The following is a 16055-nucleotide window of genomic DNA, read 5'->3' as shown; positions in this document are numbered from 1 at the left end:
TGACACTGCAGAAATACAAAAGATCATGAGAGATTACTATAAGCAACTCTATGCCAAAAAAATGGACAACCTGGAAGAAATGGACAAATTCTTAGAAATGCACAACCTGCCAAGACTGACTCAGGAAGAAATAGAAAATATGAATAGACCAATCAAGCACTGAAATTGAAACTGTGATTAAAAATCTTCCATCAAACAAAAGCCCAGGACCAGATGGCTTCACAGGCGAATTCTATCAAACATTTAGAGAAGAGCTAACACCCATCCTTCTCAAACTCTTCCAAACAATATCAGAGGAAGGAACACTCCCAAACTCATTCTACGAGGCCACCATCACCTTGATACCAAAACCAGACAAGGATGTCACAAAGAAAGAAAACTACAGGCCAATATCACTGATGAACATAGATGCAAAAATCCTCAACAAAATACTAGCAAACAGAATCCAACAGCACATTAAAAGGATCATACACCATGATCAAGTGGGGTTTATTCCAGGAATGCAAGGATTCTTCAATATACGCAAATCAATCAATGTGATACACCATATTAACAAGTTGAAGGAGAAAAACCATATGATCATCTCAATAGATGCAGAGAAAGCTTTCGACAAAATTCAACACCCATTTATGATAAAAACCCTGCAGAAAGTAGGCATAGAGGGAACTTTCCTCAACATAATAAAGGCCATATATGACAAACCCACAGCCAACATCGTCCTCAATGGTGAAAAACTGAAACCATTTCCACTAAGATCAGGAACAAGACAAGGCTGCCCACTCTCACCACTCTTATTCAACCTAGTTTTGGAAGTTTTAGCCACAGCAATCAGAGAAGAAAAGGAAATAAAAGGAATCCAAATTGGAAAAGAAGAAGTAAAGCTGTCACTGTTTGCAGATGACATGATACTCTACATAGAGAATCCTAAAGATGCTACCGAAAAACTACTAGAGCTAATCAATGAATTTGGTAAAGTAGCAGGATACAAAATTAATGCACAGAAATCTCTGGCATTCCTGTACACTAGTGATGAAAAATCTGAAAGTGAAATCAAGGAAACACTTCCATTTACCATTGCAACAAAAAGAATAAAATATCTAGGAATAAACCTACCTAAGGAGACAAAAGACCTGTATGCAGAAAATTATAAGACACTAATGAACGAAATTAAAGATGATACAAATAGATGGAGAGATATACCATGCTCCTGGATTGGAAGAATCAATATTGTGAAAATGACTCTACTACCCAAAGCAATCTACAGATTCAATGCAATCCCTATCAAACTACCACTGGCATTTTTCACAGAACTAGAACAAAAAATTTCAAAATTTGTTTGGAAAAACAAAAGACCCCGAATAGCCAAAGCAATCTTGAGAACGAAAAACGGAGCTGGAGGAATCAGGCTCCCTGACTGCAGACTATACTACAAAGCTACAGTAATTAAGACAGTGTGGTACTGGCATAAAAACAGAAAGATAGATCAGTGGATCAGGATAGAAAGCCCAGAGATAAACCCACGCACATATGGCCAACTTATCTTTGATAAAGGAGGCAGGAATGTACAGTGGAGAAAGGACAGCCTCTTCAATAAGTGGTGCTGGGAAAACTGGACAGGGACATGTAAAAGTTTGAGATTAGATCATTCCCTAACACCATACACAAAAATAAGCTCAAAATGGAATAAAGACCTAAATGTAAGACCAGAAACTATCAAACTCTTAGAGGAAAACATAGGTAGAACACTCTATGACATAAATCACAGCAAGATCCTTTTGGACCCACCTCCTAGAGAAATGGAAATAAAAACAAAGATAAACAAATGGGACCTAATGAAACTTCAAAGCTTTTGCACAGCAAAGGAAACCATAAACAAGACCAAAAGACAACCCTTGGAATGGGAGAAAATATTTGCAAATGAAGCAACTGACAAAGGATTAATCTCCAAAATTTATAAACAGCTCATGCAGCTCAATAGCAAAAAAACAAACAACCCAATCCAAAAATGGGCAGAAGACTTAAATAGGCATTTCTCCAAAGAAGATATACAGACTGCCAACAAACACATGAAAGAATGCTCAACATCATTAATCATTAGAGAAATGCAAATCAAAACTACAATGAGATATCATCTCACACCAGTCAGAATGGCCATCATCAAGAAATCTAGAAACAATAAATGCTGGAGAGGGTGTGGAGAAAAGGGAACACTCTTGCACTGCTGGTGGGAATGTGAATTGGTACAGCCACTATGGAGAACAGTATGGAGGTTCCTTAAAAAACTAAAAATAGAACTACCATATGACCCAGCAATCCCACTACTAGGCATATACCCTGAGAAAACCATAATTCAAAAAGAGACATGTACCAAAATGTTCATTGCAGCTCTATTCACAATAGCCCGGAGCTGGAAACAACCTAAGTGTCCATCATCGGATGAATGGATAAAGAAGATGTGGCACATATATACAATGGAATATTACTCAGCCATAAAAAGAAATGAAACTGAGCTATTTGTAATGAGGTGGATAGACCTAGAGTCTGTCATACAGAGTGAAGTAAGTCAGAAAGAGAAAGACAAATACCGTATGCTAACACATATATATGGAATTAAAAAAAAAATGTCATGAAGAACCTAGGGGTAAAACGGGAATAAAGACACAGACCTACTTGAGAATGGACTTGAGGATATGGGGACGGGGAAGGGTAAGCTGTGACAAAGCGAAAGAGAGGCATGGACATATGTACACTACCAAACGTAAGGTAGATAGATAGTGGGAAGCAGCCGCAGAGCACAGGGAGATCAGCTCGGTGCTTTGTGACCGCCTGGAGGGGTGGGATGGGGAGGGTGGGAGGGAGGGAGATGCATGAGGGAAGGGATGTGGGAACAGATGTATATGTATGACTGATTCACTTTGTTATAAAGCAGAAACTAATAAAAAAAAAAGAAAAGAAAAAAAAAGAAACAAGAAATACCTCAAATAAACAATCTAACCTTACACCTAAAACAATTAGAGAAAGAAGAACAAAAGAACCACAAAGTTAGCAGAAGGAAAGTTATCATAAAGATCAGATCAGAAATAAATGAAAAAGAAATTAAGGAAATGATAGCAAAGATCAATAAAGCTGAAAGCTGGTTCTTTGAGAAGATAAACAAAATTGATAAACCATTAGCCAGACTTATCAAGAAAAAAAGGGAGAAGACTCAAATCAATAGAATTAGAAATGAAAAAGGAGAAGTAACAACTGACACTGCAGAAATACAAAGGATCATGAGAAATTACTACAAGCAACTATATGCCAATAAAATGGACAACCTGGAAGAAAGGGACAAATTGTTAGAAAGGCACAACCTTCTGAGACTGAACCAGGAAGAAATAGAAAATATGAACAGACCAATCACAAGCACTGAAATTGCAACTGTGATTTAAAATCTTCCAACAAACAAAAGCCCAGGACCAGATGGCTTCACAGAGGACCATATATTTCTAAAACCAAATTTGCTATTTTGCAAAATTAATAAATTTACTTGTAATGAAATTATTTTGAGGGAGCACTTTAATACATAAGTTAAAATTTGTCATTTAGGTAATATTTTAAGGAAGGAGATGTTCTTATGCAACATGACTGAAATGCTCTGGGGAACTCTGAAATTGTTTTTTCATTAAATAGAACTGAAATTATGTGAACAAATAGGACATGTGACAGAATAGAGGAAAACAAAGTATAGAACACCAAGGAATGAGAAAATAGACTGCAAAAGGAAAAGTGATTTGTTCCAGGTCACTAAGTGAGTCAGGAACAAAAGGGAGGGTTAGGCCTATGTCCAGACACAAAGCACATTCATCTACATTAATGCTTGTGTGCTAAATCTGCCATTTTTCAATACTTAATATAGTTATATTTCTTATACATGGGGGAAGATATTAATACTTAATATTCTCTCAGGGTCTAGCACATGTTACTGCATAAGTATTTATTGAATAAAATAATAAAGAAATAAACCCCTATTAACTGGAAGTTAATGAAGTATGATTTCATATACATAACCCTATGAGATCCTCACTATCACCTCTGAGGTAGATATTATAATTCCTATCTTATATATCAATTTATGTCCAGAAGGAGTAAATGAATAACTCAACAACACACTGCCATGAGAATTGGGACAGTTTCCTCATACTTAGCAAACGTCTCTAAAGATCCTACCCTTAAGGAAGCTCAAAGAGGGTTTGCATTAAGTACAAAAAAGTTGAAGATAATTTTAAAACATCCCTTTGAAGAACTCAAAATCAGATACAAAATTGATATTTAGGAGAGTGAGAGCAATTTGATTAATTTGTTATATATGGCTGATTTTACTAGTTAATCAGTTGGGCTACCAATCGAGCATGTCTATTCAAAATCCTTAGATTCTTATTCATAAATTATTTGTACATGAGGGCATCTGGAATTTAGTCATGAGAACCCTAATAGAAGGCTTTGAATAAATATAGGTCTATCACAAGAAAGCAGTCCTACTTAACATGGTCAAGTCTCTGTGCTCCATGTCTACTTCAAAGCACTGCTCATCTGCTTTAGATGATGCCAATGGATATAGTAAAGAGATTCACTATATCAAAAACATAGAATCCCTTAATATATATATAGATCCCTGCCTCAAGGGTATTGAAGCTTCTGTGACAACTTGTCATCCACCCAAAGCTACACATTTCTGAGGAGTAGGTAACAAAACTTTGTTCTCAAGCTGAGAGGCAGAAAAGGAGGGAGGGAGGGAGGAAACACAAGCAGCAGCAAGATCAGAGTTAAGTAAGATCTCAAACTCTATAGCCAGGATACCTAGATTCATTCTTGGCTCTGCCTCTTACTGTGCAATTTTGAGAAAGTTACTTAACTTCTTTATGACTCAGTTTCCTCATCTGTAAAATGGAGACATTAATAGTACCTATCTCATAGGCTTGTTACGAGGATTAAATGAGTTAATATTTGATAAGTGCTTAAAGCAGCATCAGGCATACAATAATTCCAATATAAATGTTTGAAAAACAAAGGAGGGTAGGAAGAGTGAGAGATAGAATTGGGAATACTATGTGTCTTTAATATTTGCTTTGCTTCCTTCCAACAGAGTCGTTTACTTTCCACAGCTGGGGCCACTTTATTCCTACCGGTAAGCTTAACCCCATTTCCAGTCTGACCCCAAATGACTCTTGTTCAGAAAGATTTAAGAAGCCCTGGTTCAGTAGTTCAGGTGACTCAGCATTAAGTCAAGCTTGCTGTTATTCCTGTCCTGACCCTGCGTCCCAGTTTTAATCACTTGTCCCTGTAATCAAGTCCCAACTTGCACTCCAGTTCTGGCATTCTGCTCCCCTGTGGCCAAGTCCCAGCTTGCAGAACCTGCTCAGGACCTCCAGTTCCTCTGAGGCAGGTATCTCCCAAAGGGCAGCCTTTAGACTAGACACACTTTGGCACAGAGTGTTTGAACTTTTGAGAATTAGTCGCCTGTAAAATTGTATAAAAATTCAAATTTCTGATTTCTCTTGAGAAACTGAATGATCTGGCAACTCTTGATCCCATTTCCCTTTGGTACCCACCCACTGGAGCCAAGTGGCAGCTGCTCCCACTTTGGAAGATCACGTGCTCTCTATTCCCCACTCTCCCCATCTCCTGCTCCATCTATTTTTGTGACTTGCTTGGTCCTTGTAGGCATTTGAGGTTGGGGTCTAAGACTGAGAATAGCCAACACTTACCAAGCACTTTACACACATTTAATCAAAGACCAGGGATCTGTTTGTTCTTGTGTATTATGCCTGCAGCCCTTCTCTTTGCTTCAAACCTTCTGTCTGCATGCATCTGTGTCCCATCTTCCTAAATCACGCTCCTCTATCCATCAGCTAGGGCGACTCACAAAGCTTTACGACTTTATGGACCTCCATAAAGTCAACCACTCATACCACTGTGGCCCAGCACCACTCTCCAATCACCTCTGCCCAGCCAGACTGTCGTCAAGAATTTTGGCCATCATAGTGGTTATGTTTCAGATACAGACTCTGGGGCTTTACTGATCTGCCTGTGCCTTTTATCTCATGCCCCATGCTTTTATAAAGCCATACATCTTATTATATATAGATAGAATTCAGCCTCCCAAAATTTTGTTCCAATTCTTGTTAGAAGCCTAGCAAAATCCATCAAATATTTATTGATCACTTATTATGTTCTAGACTCTATCATATAAATTGATTTGAGTATTCCTTTATTAAGAAACCCAGAGAAGTTTGTTCAATCTCTTTTCAGGGAACCACTTAAGAGACTAACATTATTTGATCACAATTGGCTGTGTTTTTTTTCTCTCATGATAGGCTCTTGTGCTTTACAAAACAATGAATCAAAGAGGAAAATGTCAGCATGCCTAAGCTGTGAGTTAGCAAATATCAAAAGAAAACTCACAGAACTCATGCTACACATCATTTCATGAGATTATCTGGATTAGGTAAAATGGAGTATGTACAAAATTTTAAATTCAGCTGATTGAGTTCTATCAGTTTTTAAAGATAGTCTTAATAAAAATGTTACTTACATAAGGAATCGTGTCCAAAGTATCTGTGTTGACAATTATAGGAGCAGGGCTGGCCTAAAAAAGAGAAATAGAAAAAAGTTTTAAATAACAAGTTGTCTATTCTGAGATAGGATCTGTTAACTTATTTAACCAAGAGCTCAACAGTATTTCTTGAGAACCTGTATAGGCACTATGTCAGATGTTGGGGGGCGATAAATGAAGTGGCCCAGAGTCCCCTTCACCCTCCTCCCTTCAAATATTTGTTTGCTACCTTGACCACATAATGAAATGAAGTAAGCAACAGAACTCAAAGGTGAGGAAGTGAGGATTTGTGCAGTGTAGGAGGCAAGGACTTCTAATAAATTTGGCGAGGAGTTAAAAATTTCTTTATGAAATGGCTGTGCTAAAGAATTTTGATTTGTCTCTCATGGAAGCAAAATTAAACCTAAAACAATGTAACTCTTCTTTAAACTGGCTTTTGAGAGTATGTTGTATACAAAACAAAATAGAAGGGTTCACTTATTGACATCTTACATATATTTACCTATTTTTCATGCTGTGTCATACCTTTTCTTTGTCATTTATGCACCTTTGATGATATACTTTAGATATCCTTAGAAAATTAAAAATTAGTCAAAGGTGACAGAAAATCATATTAGATATGCTAAAGTTTCTTTAAAAAAATGTACAAAATACAGCCATTCCTTTTAAAGTTGAATAGGGATCTGTGTAAAACTGATACAGGAGTGTTACAAGCCAAGTCATTACAAAATAAGAGATTGCAATCTATTTGCATCAACCAATCTGACTTCATGAATATTAAGTAGATCTATCTTTATTTTCTGTTTCTAGAATATTCACAGCAACTTCTCCTTCATCCCCCGAAGGATCTTTAATCTCCTTCCCAAACTGCAGATTTCATTTAGATAGAGGAAATAGTCTCATCACAATTAATCGAGAGCTGTTCTATACGACACGGTAGTTTGTGCAAGTACACAACTTTGGAGACATTTCATTAGCTATGCCCTCTGGAGTTAACAGTGTTAACAGCTTTTTAATGTCAATCTGTGCCTATGGAATCCTAATCTAATAGCAAAACAAATGGCAATCCAGCAGATTTTACAGAACAAAATTCCAGGTTTTAACTAAAATCACTGGTCAGTGAAAACACGACCCTGTTCTACATATCTGCATAGCGGGTCAACTAAATATTCATGGTTTATTTGTTAACTCCTAATATCAAGTACCTTGTGGATAAATAGGGGCTCTGGAGAAAGACAGTTTCCACTGGACCTCACCAAAAAACAGTGTTTGTTAAGAGGCCTGTAGTATAGGGAAAAGAACATGAAGTTTGGAGTCAGAAGACCTGGGCTCAAGTTTGGTTTACCAACTTCCTGATTATATGATTTGGGGGCTCAGCAATTTCTTGGTAATTTGGTCTGGGGGCAAGCCCACTAAATCTCTTTGCCTCATTTTCCTTCTCTGTAGAATGGAAATAGAAATAATCACCTTCTAAAAAGGTTGTCTGAAGAATAAATGAGGTGATATATTTGAATGTGCTTTGTAAACATAAATTTCAGAATCAATGTTAAATGCTATCATTACTTAATGCCCCTAAAGATGGACTATCATAAGGATAAAATATCATTGGATGTTTTGTGAATTGTTTATGCCCCAGAGATCTCAGTGCTATGTTAGTGGCCCAGTTGCACTAAAAAGAACTGATTAGATCATGAAAATTACCATTTATTAAACACATATTAATTGTCCATTTATAAGAATATATATATATATCCTAATTTAATCTCCACAAAACCATACTGATGAGGCATTATTGTCCCTATCCCTATGTTATAGATGAGTAAACTGAGGCTCAGAGAAAATGACAGCTGAGATTTCACACCAGCCTTTCTGATCCATTTTTTCCACACTGAGTTGTTCTATGATTCCATTATCTAGGAGTCTCCATCACAAGAGTCCTGCAGTGATTTGAGATCTCTAGCAAGAGCAGCAAAGACCACCCTGAAGGTAAGAGATGCCACAGGATCTTGCATATTAGATGTTGAAAGCAAACTGGTAATTCCTTAATGGTTTTTGTTGTTGTTGTTTGTTTTTTAGTTTTGATGATGTTTCTTCTGTGCTTTTTTATTGGTTCCCAGGACTCCCAAAAGATTTGTGTCTTGTCTCCTTGACTAGACTTCAAACTTTCTGAGTATCATATGCAATACCTGTATTTCCCCTTATTATCTACTACACTTTGATCAATAAATATGCATTGATTTGATTTGGGACTTTCAACTCAACTTACTCTTGTTTTCCTTCTATAAATTGCATTAATGTAGTCTGGAAATAAATTTTATGCATAGGTTCAGTTCCTATACAATGACATTTATCACTTTTGTATGTTTCTATTGCTATTTTCCATTTCATGTATGTAAATTTGGTCTTTCCAATGAGACTCTCTCAATGACAAGGATTGTATACTTTCCTAGATTTTTTCACAGCATCTGGGTACACAGAAGGAGCTCAGGAAATACTTAGGATTACTGACTAAATGTAGCTATAAAGTATAGTACAAAGGAAAGTAATATCTCACTGAAAGCTTTGGAGAGCATTTCTGCGATAACCTCAAAATATCTTATGTTACCAACAAAACTTTGATGACTTTTCCAATATCCACTATCACCTTCTTTCTTTAACCAGGCACCAACACTTAATTATCCAGTTTTTTGAAATAATAATTATTTCATAAATGCAGGATGTAAAGGCATTTATGTATTTACACAATGAAATACAATCTATGTAATGTGGAAAGTTCATTGCTCCTTCTTGGTGTTAAAAAGATCCAGAAGCACAGTTAATTCCTACATCTAGAAAAGTCACTAAAAATGCATGAACAAACGTGTGTGGATTGTGTGAACAAACATACATCACATATATCTGACATTGGCAACTCTCTGATATGAGTGCCAAGGAGATGCCAGGGTGGGCTATTCTGAATAACACAATATCCCACTGCATCAGACTTTCTAAAGATTCCCCATTGCTCTGCTCCAGGACCCCCACAGCCCTCTCCAGACCATTTTCCCAGAAGCTTCCTGGAATCTTTTAGGTACTCAATGGCACATAATAGAGAATAAAAGCCCCAAGTTGTAGTAGCACAGAGTGCAGTAGAATTCTAGGTATAGCCCATGAATGTGCTTTTCTCTCCAGCTGTTAATTTCAGATTTTCTCTTGGCTCAGCCTGACTCCTGTTTCTTTTCTCCCTTTTGAGATCATGTGAGTCCATGCCTAGTTTGATCAAGTTTGGTTTCTGAGTCTGAAAACCAGTTTCCCAGTTACTTTGATAATTCTCTCTAAGCTTCATCTCCACACTTCACACTGCCTTGCCATACACACCTTCTCTCTCCATATTGGATATTCTCTTTAACTGAGCCCCTAAATCAAGTGGATGACTTAGCAGATTCCAGCATCCCCTTCAATATGCTTATTTCCATTAACTGGAAAGAGATTTCTGTATCAACTACAAAAAAAACCCCCAAAAAACTCTCCTTTAAACCAGAAGCTTAAAGGCTTGTCTTCATGTAAATATAAAGGCTTAAGAAAATTCATCTCTCTTGCATGACCCAACTATAAGATGTAAATGGTTTGCCTCTTATACTACATTCTCTTCCATGTGGGAAAAAAACTAGTTTATAGCAAGAGGGAAGAATAAAGCTAATCATAGAGAAGCCAGATGCAAGCAGAGAAAGTACTGATACAATTTAAATTATTAGATCAAGTTATTCATAAACTCCTGCCACCTTCCTGTCCTTGGGTTCCATGGGATACCCAAATATTACATCAATAACTGTGCTTATGATAGTAAAAGAGAAACTAAACTTCTGTTGCTTGCCACTAAGAGAATGTAACTAATAAAGAATCTTATATAGTGAAGGCAAATTTTCAAAGAAGTTCATTAATTCCAACTGATGTGATATTTGTTAAGTGCCAGATCTGTGAAATACTTCTGACATACGTGGGCAGGTGGTCACCAAGCCAGAGGAAGACTCTTCAAGCAAGGTATTGGCAGGGGTGGTAGAGCAGCCAGTCAGTCAAAGAACATACTCTGCGAGGCTTAGGTCCAACAAGTACAGGCTAACCAGTGGGAGGGTCAAAAGACCGAAGCCAGGCCTATACCTAAACTTTTAAGAAGCGAAGTAGAGAAGAAGAGAAACCCACACAGCCAAGTGACCCAGATACAGCAGGAACTGAATAGTAACATTGATGCGGCTAGGAATTGTGCAGGGATTGCAACTGACCTGGAACATGCAAGTAGAAGGCAGGTAGTTGACAGTAGGCCAAATTAACAGGAGGTAAATATGGCAAGAATAACTTGTGAGCTGTTTTGGGGGCCTAGAATCTTTGGCTTATCTTCTTAAAGGACAAGGCTCCTGAATATGCAAGAAGTAACACAGCCTCTATCCACAGTGTGGCATGACAACTTAAAACAAAATGGAACTCACTGACAGTTTTAAAATGAGTCCATTTTTGTGTGCATATGATTTCACTGAGATAGGTGGAGATCCCAGAACCTCAAGATAAATATCAGCTGGTTTAGATTGGATGCTACAAGATACCATATTAACAGTCTTTTAGCTTCACAATTCCCACAGAGGGCTGTCATCAGGGTGAGCCCCAATCAGACCATGTCCCAATCCTAACCAGGGAAGTAGAACATGGGGGTTACTACCCACATACCCAATCAGGTCTGAAATGAGATATCTCCCATTAAGTACTGAATTGGTATGCTAAAGACTGAACTCAGGACAAACGTTATTTTTATTAGGTTTTCTCCCTAATCCTCCATCATGTTGGCCCATTCTGGAAATTAAAAACTGTGATGTGGGTGGGGGGACTTCTGTCTCAATGTACTGCCTGTAGTTCTCTGTTAGACTGAAACCCTTTCTTCCTTCTCCTTCTTTCCCACAATCTGTTGGGTGGAGTCACACATCCCTAGTTGTCGGCAGGTAAGGTCCTACTCTTACTTGAAGGAGATACCAGGATTTACCTACTTGAAGGATCTGTAGTTGCCTGGTTGATCATCATCACTGGCTGAGCATCATGCCTACCTGGAATCTCATGGTTCCATGACCCACCATACACAGATGTCCTGATATGTTAACACTGGGATGGATAATAATAAAGGCAAATACTTATACGGCACTTATTTATATCAGTTAACTTATTTAATCCTCACATAACCCAATGAGACACTGTTATTCTCAATTTACAGGTGAGAAAATAGAGGTTAGGTAACTTTCCCGAAGTCAGACATCTGGTAAATAGATTGTCTTCAAACCCAAACAATCTGACAGTCTGGCTCAGAGTCCATGCTCTTTTCTTTTTTAAGCTATATAATTTTATCCTATTTATTTATTTTTTACCATATTTTAAATTGAAGTATAGTTAATTTACAATGTTGTGTTAGTTTTAGGTATACAGCAAAGTGATTTAGTTACACATACATATATGTAAAGATTCTTTTCCATTATAGGTTATTACAAGATAATGAATATAGTTCCCTGTGCTATACAGTAGGTCCTTGTTGTTTATCTATTTTATATATAGTAGTGCGTATCTGTTAATCCCAAACTCCTAGTTTATCCTCCCCCTAACCCCGAGTCCATGCTCTGGACAATAATGCTCTACTGCCTTTCAGAATGGAATCACACTTTACCAGGACTCTTTAGATTATTCTAATTTTGACTGTTCAGCAACAACTCAGAGGCCAGCTGAAAGCCAAATTAGACATCCACCTTGATCCAGGATGGTTCCAAAACCCGCCCCTCCTCCCTCTGGCCCTAGTGCATTGTATGAACAAGGCTGAAGTTGCCATGACTTAGGAGAAGGCTAAGCACAGGCACACACAGGCTGACTCAATCAGGATTTCTTTGAGTAAGCTCCAAAGAAACTCTTTGGTAAATTACTGATTAAAGACATATTGATGGTTATATGAGAGACAAGGAAACAAAACAGGAAGAACAAATCTACTCTAGAATCATAAAACTTGAAGCTGAGGCCTTAAGAATCATTTAATTCTACCTTTCATTTTACAAATATGAAATGGAGACAGAGAAAGGAAGAGGCATGCCCCAGAGCTCACAATTATTTAGTATCAAAACAGAAGACAGGATAATAGCAACAAGAATAACAATAATAAAATATTAAGCATTTACTGAATGAATATTATGTTCCACTGTTGTGATAAATACTTAAGATACATCAATGCATTTACTTCCCAAGACGTTCTAAGGAAAACATTATCACTCTCATTTAAAAAAAGAAGAAAGAAAAATAGAAAGAAGGGGAGGCTCAAAGTGGCTAAATCACTTGCCTAAGGTCACAAATTTAAGAGGTACCAAAACCAGGTGTGAAACCCAGGTTTTTCCAGCCCCAGAACCCATGCTGGTAACCACCAATATCTCCTGATTCTCTCTCCTGAGTTTTTCCAGTTAAGGCCGAGAAATGCAGTTATTTTCTGCCCCAAAAGTTGCTAGTTTCTCTTTGCCAGTCTGAAGAGAAATTTCTCATCGTACTGACTCAGATTCAATTCCCAATTCTCAGAGGGTTTCTAGGTCCCTTAATCTCTTTCAAAACCCCACTTAAAAAATGGGACAATGCTATTTTCCAGTTAACCTATTTCCCAAGAAGTTAGCTAGGGAAATAATGCATGTGAAGTGAGAAAGAGAGGAGTTCTATAGTTGTAAGGTTATATTATTTATTACTGTGGTTATTTCTTGCTTTCCTGGATTTTCTCTCCCTTTTCATATTCCCTCTCTGCAAGACCAGCCAGGTGGGTGCAATTTGATCTGAGTCACCACCAATAGTAGCACCAAGTGGTTCTGGCCTGTCACCTGGTTTGCCCTTACCCTGCAATGACATAGGGTAACCCCCATCCCAGGTGAGGACACTGAGACAATAACAGGTGAGTGGGTGAGTGAACAATGTGAGCACCCAAGGCTTGGCTAGCCAAGGCACAGCTGCAGGTTAATGGCCATGGCAGGATGTCTCTAGGGAGCAACTTTGGAGGAAGCTAATACCCTGGTTCCTCTCCCTAGCACTTAACAAAATGCAGGGATCATTACCTACCTAGCTTACCACCAGACTGGCTCAGAAAATGGGAAGAAAGAATGTCAGATATATGTTTGGCTTGAAATCGATTCATCTCTGCTTGCCTGAACTCTCTTAATAATAAAAAAATAATAATATCCTCACTCTACAGAAAACTGAGATGTTAAGCAGTTTGTTCAGGTCATCCAGCTGGTAACGGCAAGGTCAAGAGTCAAACCTATCAGCCTAGTTCCAAAGTGGGTAACACTTAAATACAAAATATTTGCTTCTGTTCCCTATTACAATTTGATACGTATCCAGAAGCCTGTTTTAGTCAACACAAGTTCTTTCACTGATCTTTGAAAATACACCATTAGTATTTCTTCCCTTTGGATTAAAGTGATAACATGTCTGTTTGATCCTCCCTTAAAACACAAGGTACTGTAATATTTTGCAAAATATGAATGATATCCTAAGGGCCTCAGTTAGGCTGAGTTGGGCACCTCTTTATCCCTAGTACAGAAAAGATGGGGCAGCGTGGAGAATGAGGCACAGAAAGTAAAGACCCAGAACTAAACAGAGTTTTCCTTACTATATAAATTTTCTCTAGAATCAATCCCACTTGGAGAAACAGATATAAATTGCTTGAGCTGTTATGAAGACCCTTCAGACCTCCATCCTACACCCTCTCCACATACCTCTTTGCAGTTAGTGTAAAAGGCTAAAATAAAAGACTCAACAAAACTAGGTCTGTAGATCATCACTCAAACTCAAATAGATGATTATATTAGATTGGCCACCTATATCATGCTTCATAATTTATGAAGTGTGTCCACACACATTAGATCATTTCATTCCCACGGGCAGAGGAAAGGGAACTAACATTCATTGACCAATACCCGCTGTGTGTCAGGAGGGACTGGTGGAACTTTCCCTTGTCTATAGGTAAGTAAACAGAACCCCAGAGTGATCCAGTATATCCAGTATATTTTCCAAAGTCAGACATCTAGAGAAGAGCAAAGCTGAGATTCAAACCTAGGTCTTCTGACTGTAAGCCCCTTGCTTTTTCCCATTATTAGTCCATGGTGCCACAAATCCCACTGATTCACACTGAGCATTTACAGATCTAACTGCTTCATTTGTGCAAATGCTCTCTGAAGTTTGCACGAAGAATGGAGTCATTAGCTCAAATCTCAGATGTGGTTTAGTCAGTGTGCCCCATACCACAATAACCATACCTACTTAATTCACTGTTTCACTCCATGCGGTGCTATTCCTGGAAAGAGCCATGTGGGTACCATCTGCTCCATTTTGCAAAGCCACCAAAGAGCTATAATCTTAGCAGTACAGTTGTATTTTCCAGATTTAGGGTACCAGAATTCTGAGCAAGCTGTCAAATCTTGCTCAAAGCCGGTTCATCAGGCTGAGGTGGGGCCTGTTTCTTCTGTGGTACCTGGATCAGGGCCTTGCACACAGTGGGTGATCAATCAGTGATTGCTGTTTAGTTTCCTTCTCTCATCTCCTTTACTTCCATCAGGCCAGGACTCTCACTATACTCCAAGCATACGCCTTGCTTATGCCTACTCTAAGGTCATTTCTTCATTTACATTTCTTCCTTCTCCCACATCCTGAACCAATCATGGTCTCCTCTCCTATCTTCCTAACCAAGCTTCCTCCATCCTGCAAGGACAATCTAAAGCCCCAGACTCTCCATGAAAGCTTCCTCAATCCTCACTGCAGGCCTCAATCTGTCCATCCTGCCCCTCTCAAATTTTAAAACATTATTTGTACTACTTCAGTTCACATTAAATTATAAATATAAAGGAAAAGAAATTACGTGAAAGCACCAAGTTCTGCCATTCTTAATGAACGTTTCTTTCTGTTCTTACACGTGTGTTGATGGCTAAGTGGTTCATGTGTGACATTTGCATCTCCTTGATGAAACTGTAGTCATTGTGAGGGCAGGGCCCTCATCCTACTTCATTCCTTCACCAGCCACTTCCATCAACACTCCTAACAGCACTTGGCATACAGTATACTCAAAAGATGTTTGTTAATGAGTTTTTAAACCTTTGGAACTAGAACCACAGCAACAAGAGATAAGATTCATGAGAAACCTGTGAGGCAACAGATTAGGTGAAATGGGTAGAAAGGGGTAATTGCATGCTTCCCTCTGGTGACAAGCTGTTGTATCACACTGCCTGGTGCTATTGATAGCATCTGGAGCTACCATGCACTACAGACCATGCTACTCGGAACCATGGCATGTAAGTTAGGGAAAGTTATAAACAGAAAGATTCTTCAATGTCTACCATATGCTGTTCCTTTACACTCATTCTTTTCTACTTCTCATTACAAGCCTATGAGTTGCATGCTATAATTATGCTCATTATACAGATAAGAAGAGTGA

The 16055-nt window shown here is 38.2% G+C and overlaps 1 protein-coding gene across 7 annotated transcripts in view; it reads right to left on the bottom strand.

The window, feature by feature from the left end:
• DLG2 (discs large MAGUK scaffold protein 2) overlaps positions 1-16055 on the bottom strand; it is a 1227261-nt gene that overhangs the window by 760844 nt on the left and 450362 nt on the right. For 6 of the 7 annotated variants that reach the window (XR_014294598.1, XM_082627349.1, XM_082627348.1 and 3 more), the window contains one exon: positions 6575-6628. Coding sequence is in view for 5 of the 7 variants with exons in the window: in XM_082627349.1 (XP_082483475.1) it covers positions 6575-6628 (54 nt within the window). In the remaining 2 variants the exon portion in view is untranslated. Of the gene's footprint in view, positions 1-6574; positions 6629-16055 lie in introns of those variants that run through there. The other variant, XM_082627350.1, reaches the window with a different exon arrangement.

The sequence above is a fragment of the Mesoplodon mirus genome, assembly GCF_964341445.2.
Source record: "Mesoplodon mirus genome assembly, chromosome: 7".
In the NCBI taxonomy this organism is placed as follows: domain Eukaryota; kingdom Metazoa; phylum Chordata; class Mammalia; order Artiodactyla; family Ziphiidae; genus Mesoplodon; species Mesoplodon mirus.
Note: the sequence above shows the minus strand (reverse complement) of the source record. Positions and strands in the feature narration are given on the sequence as shown.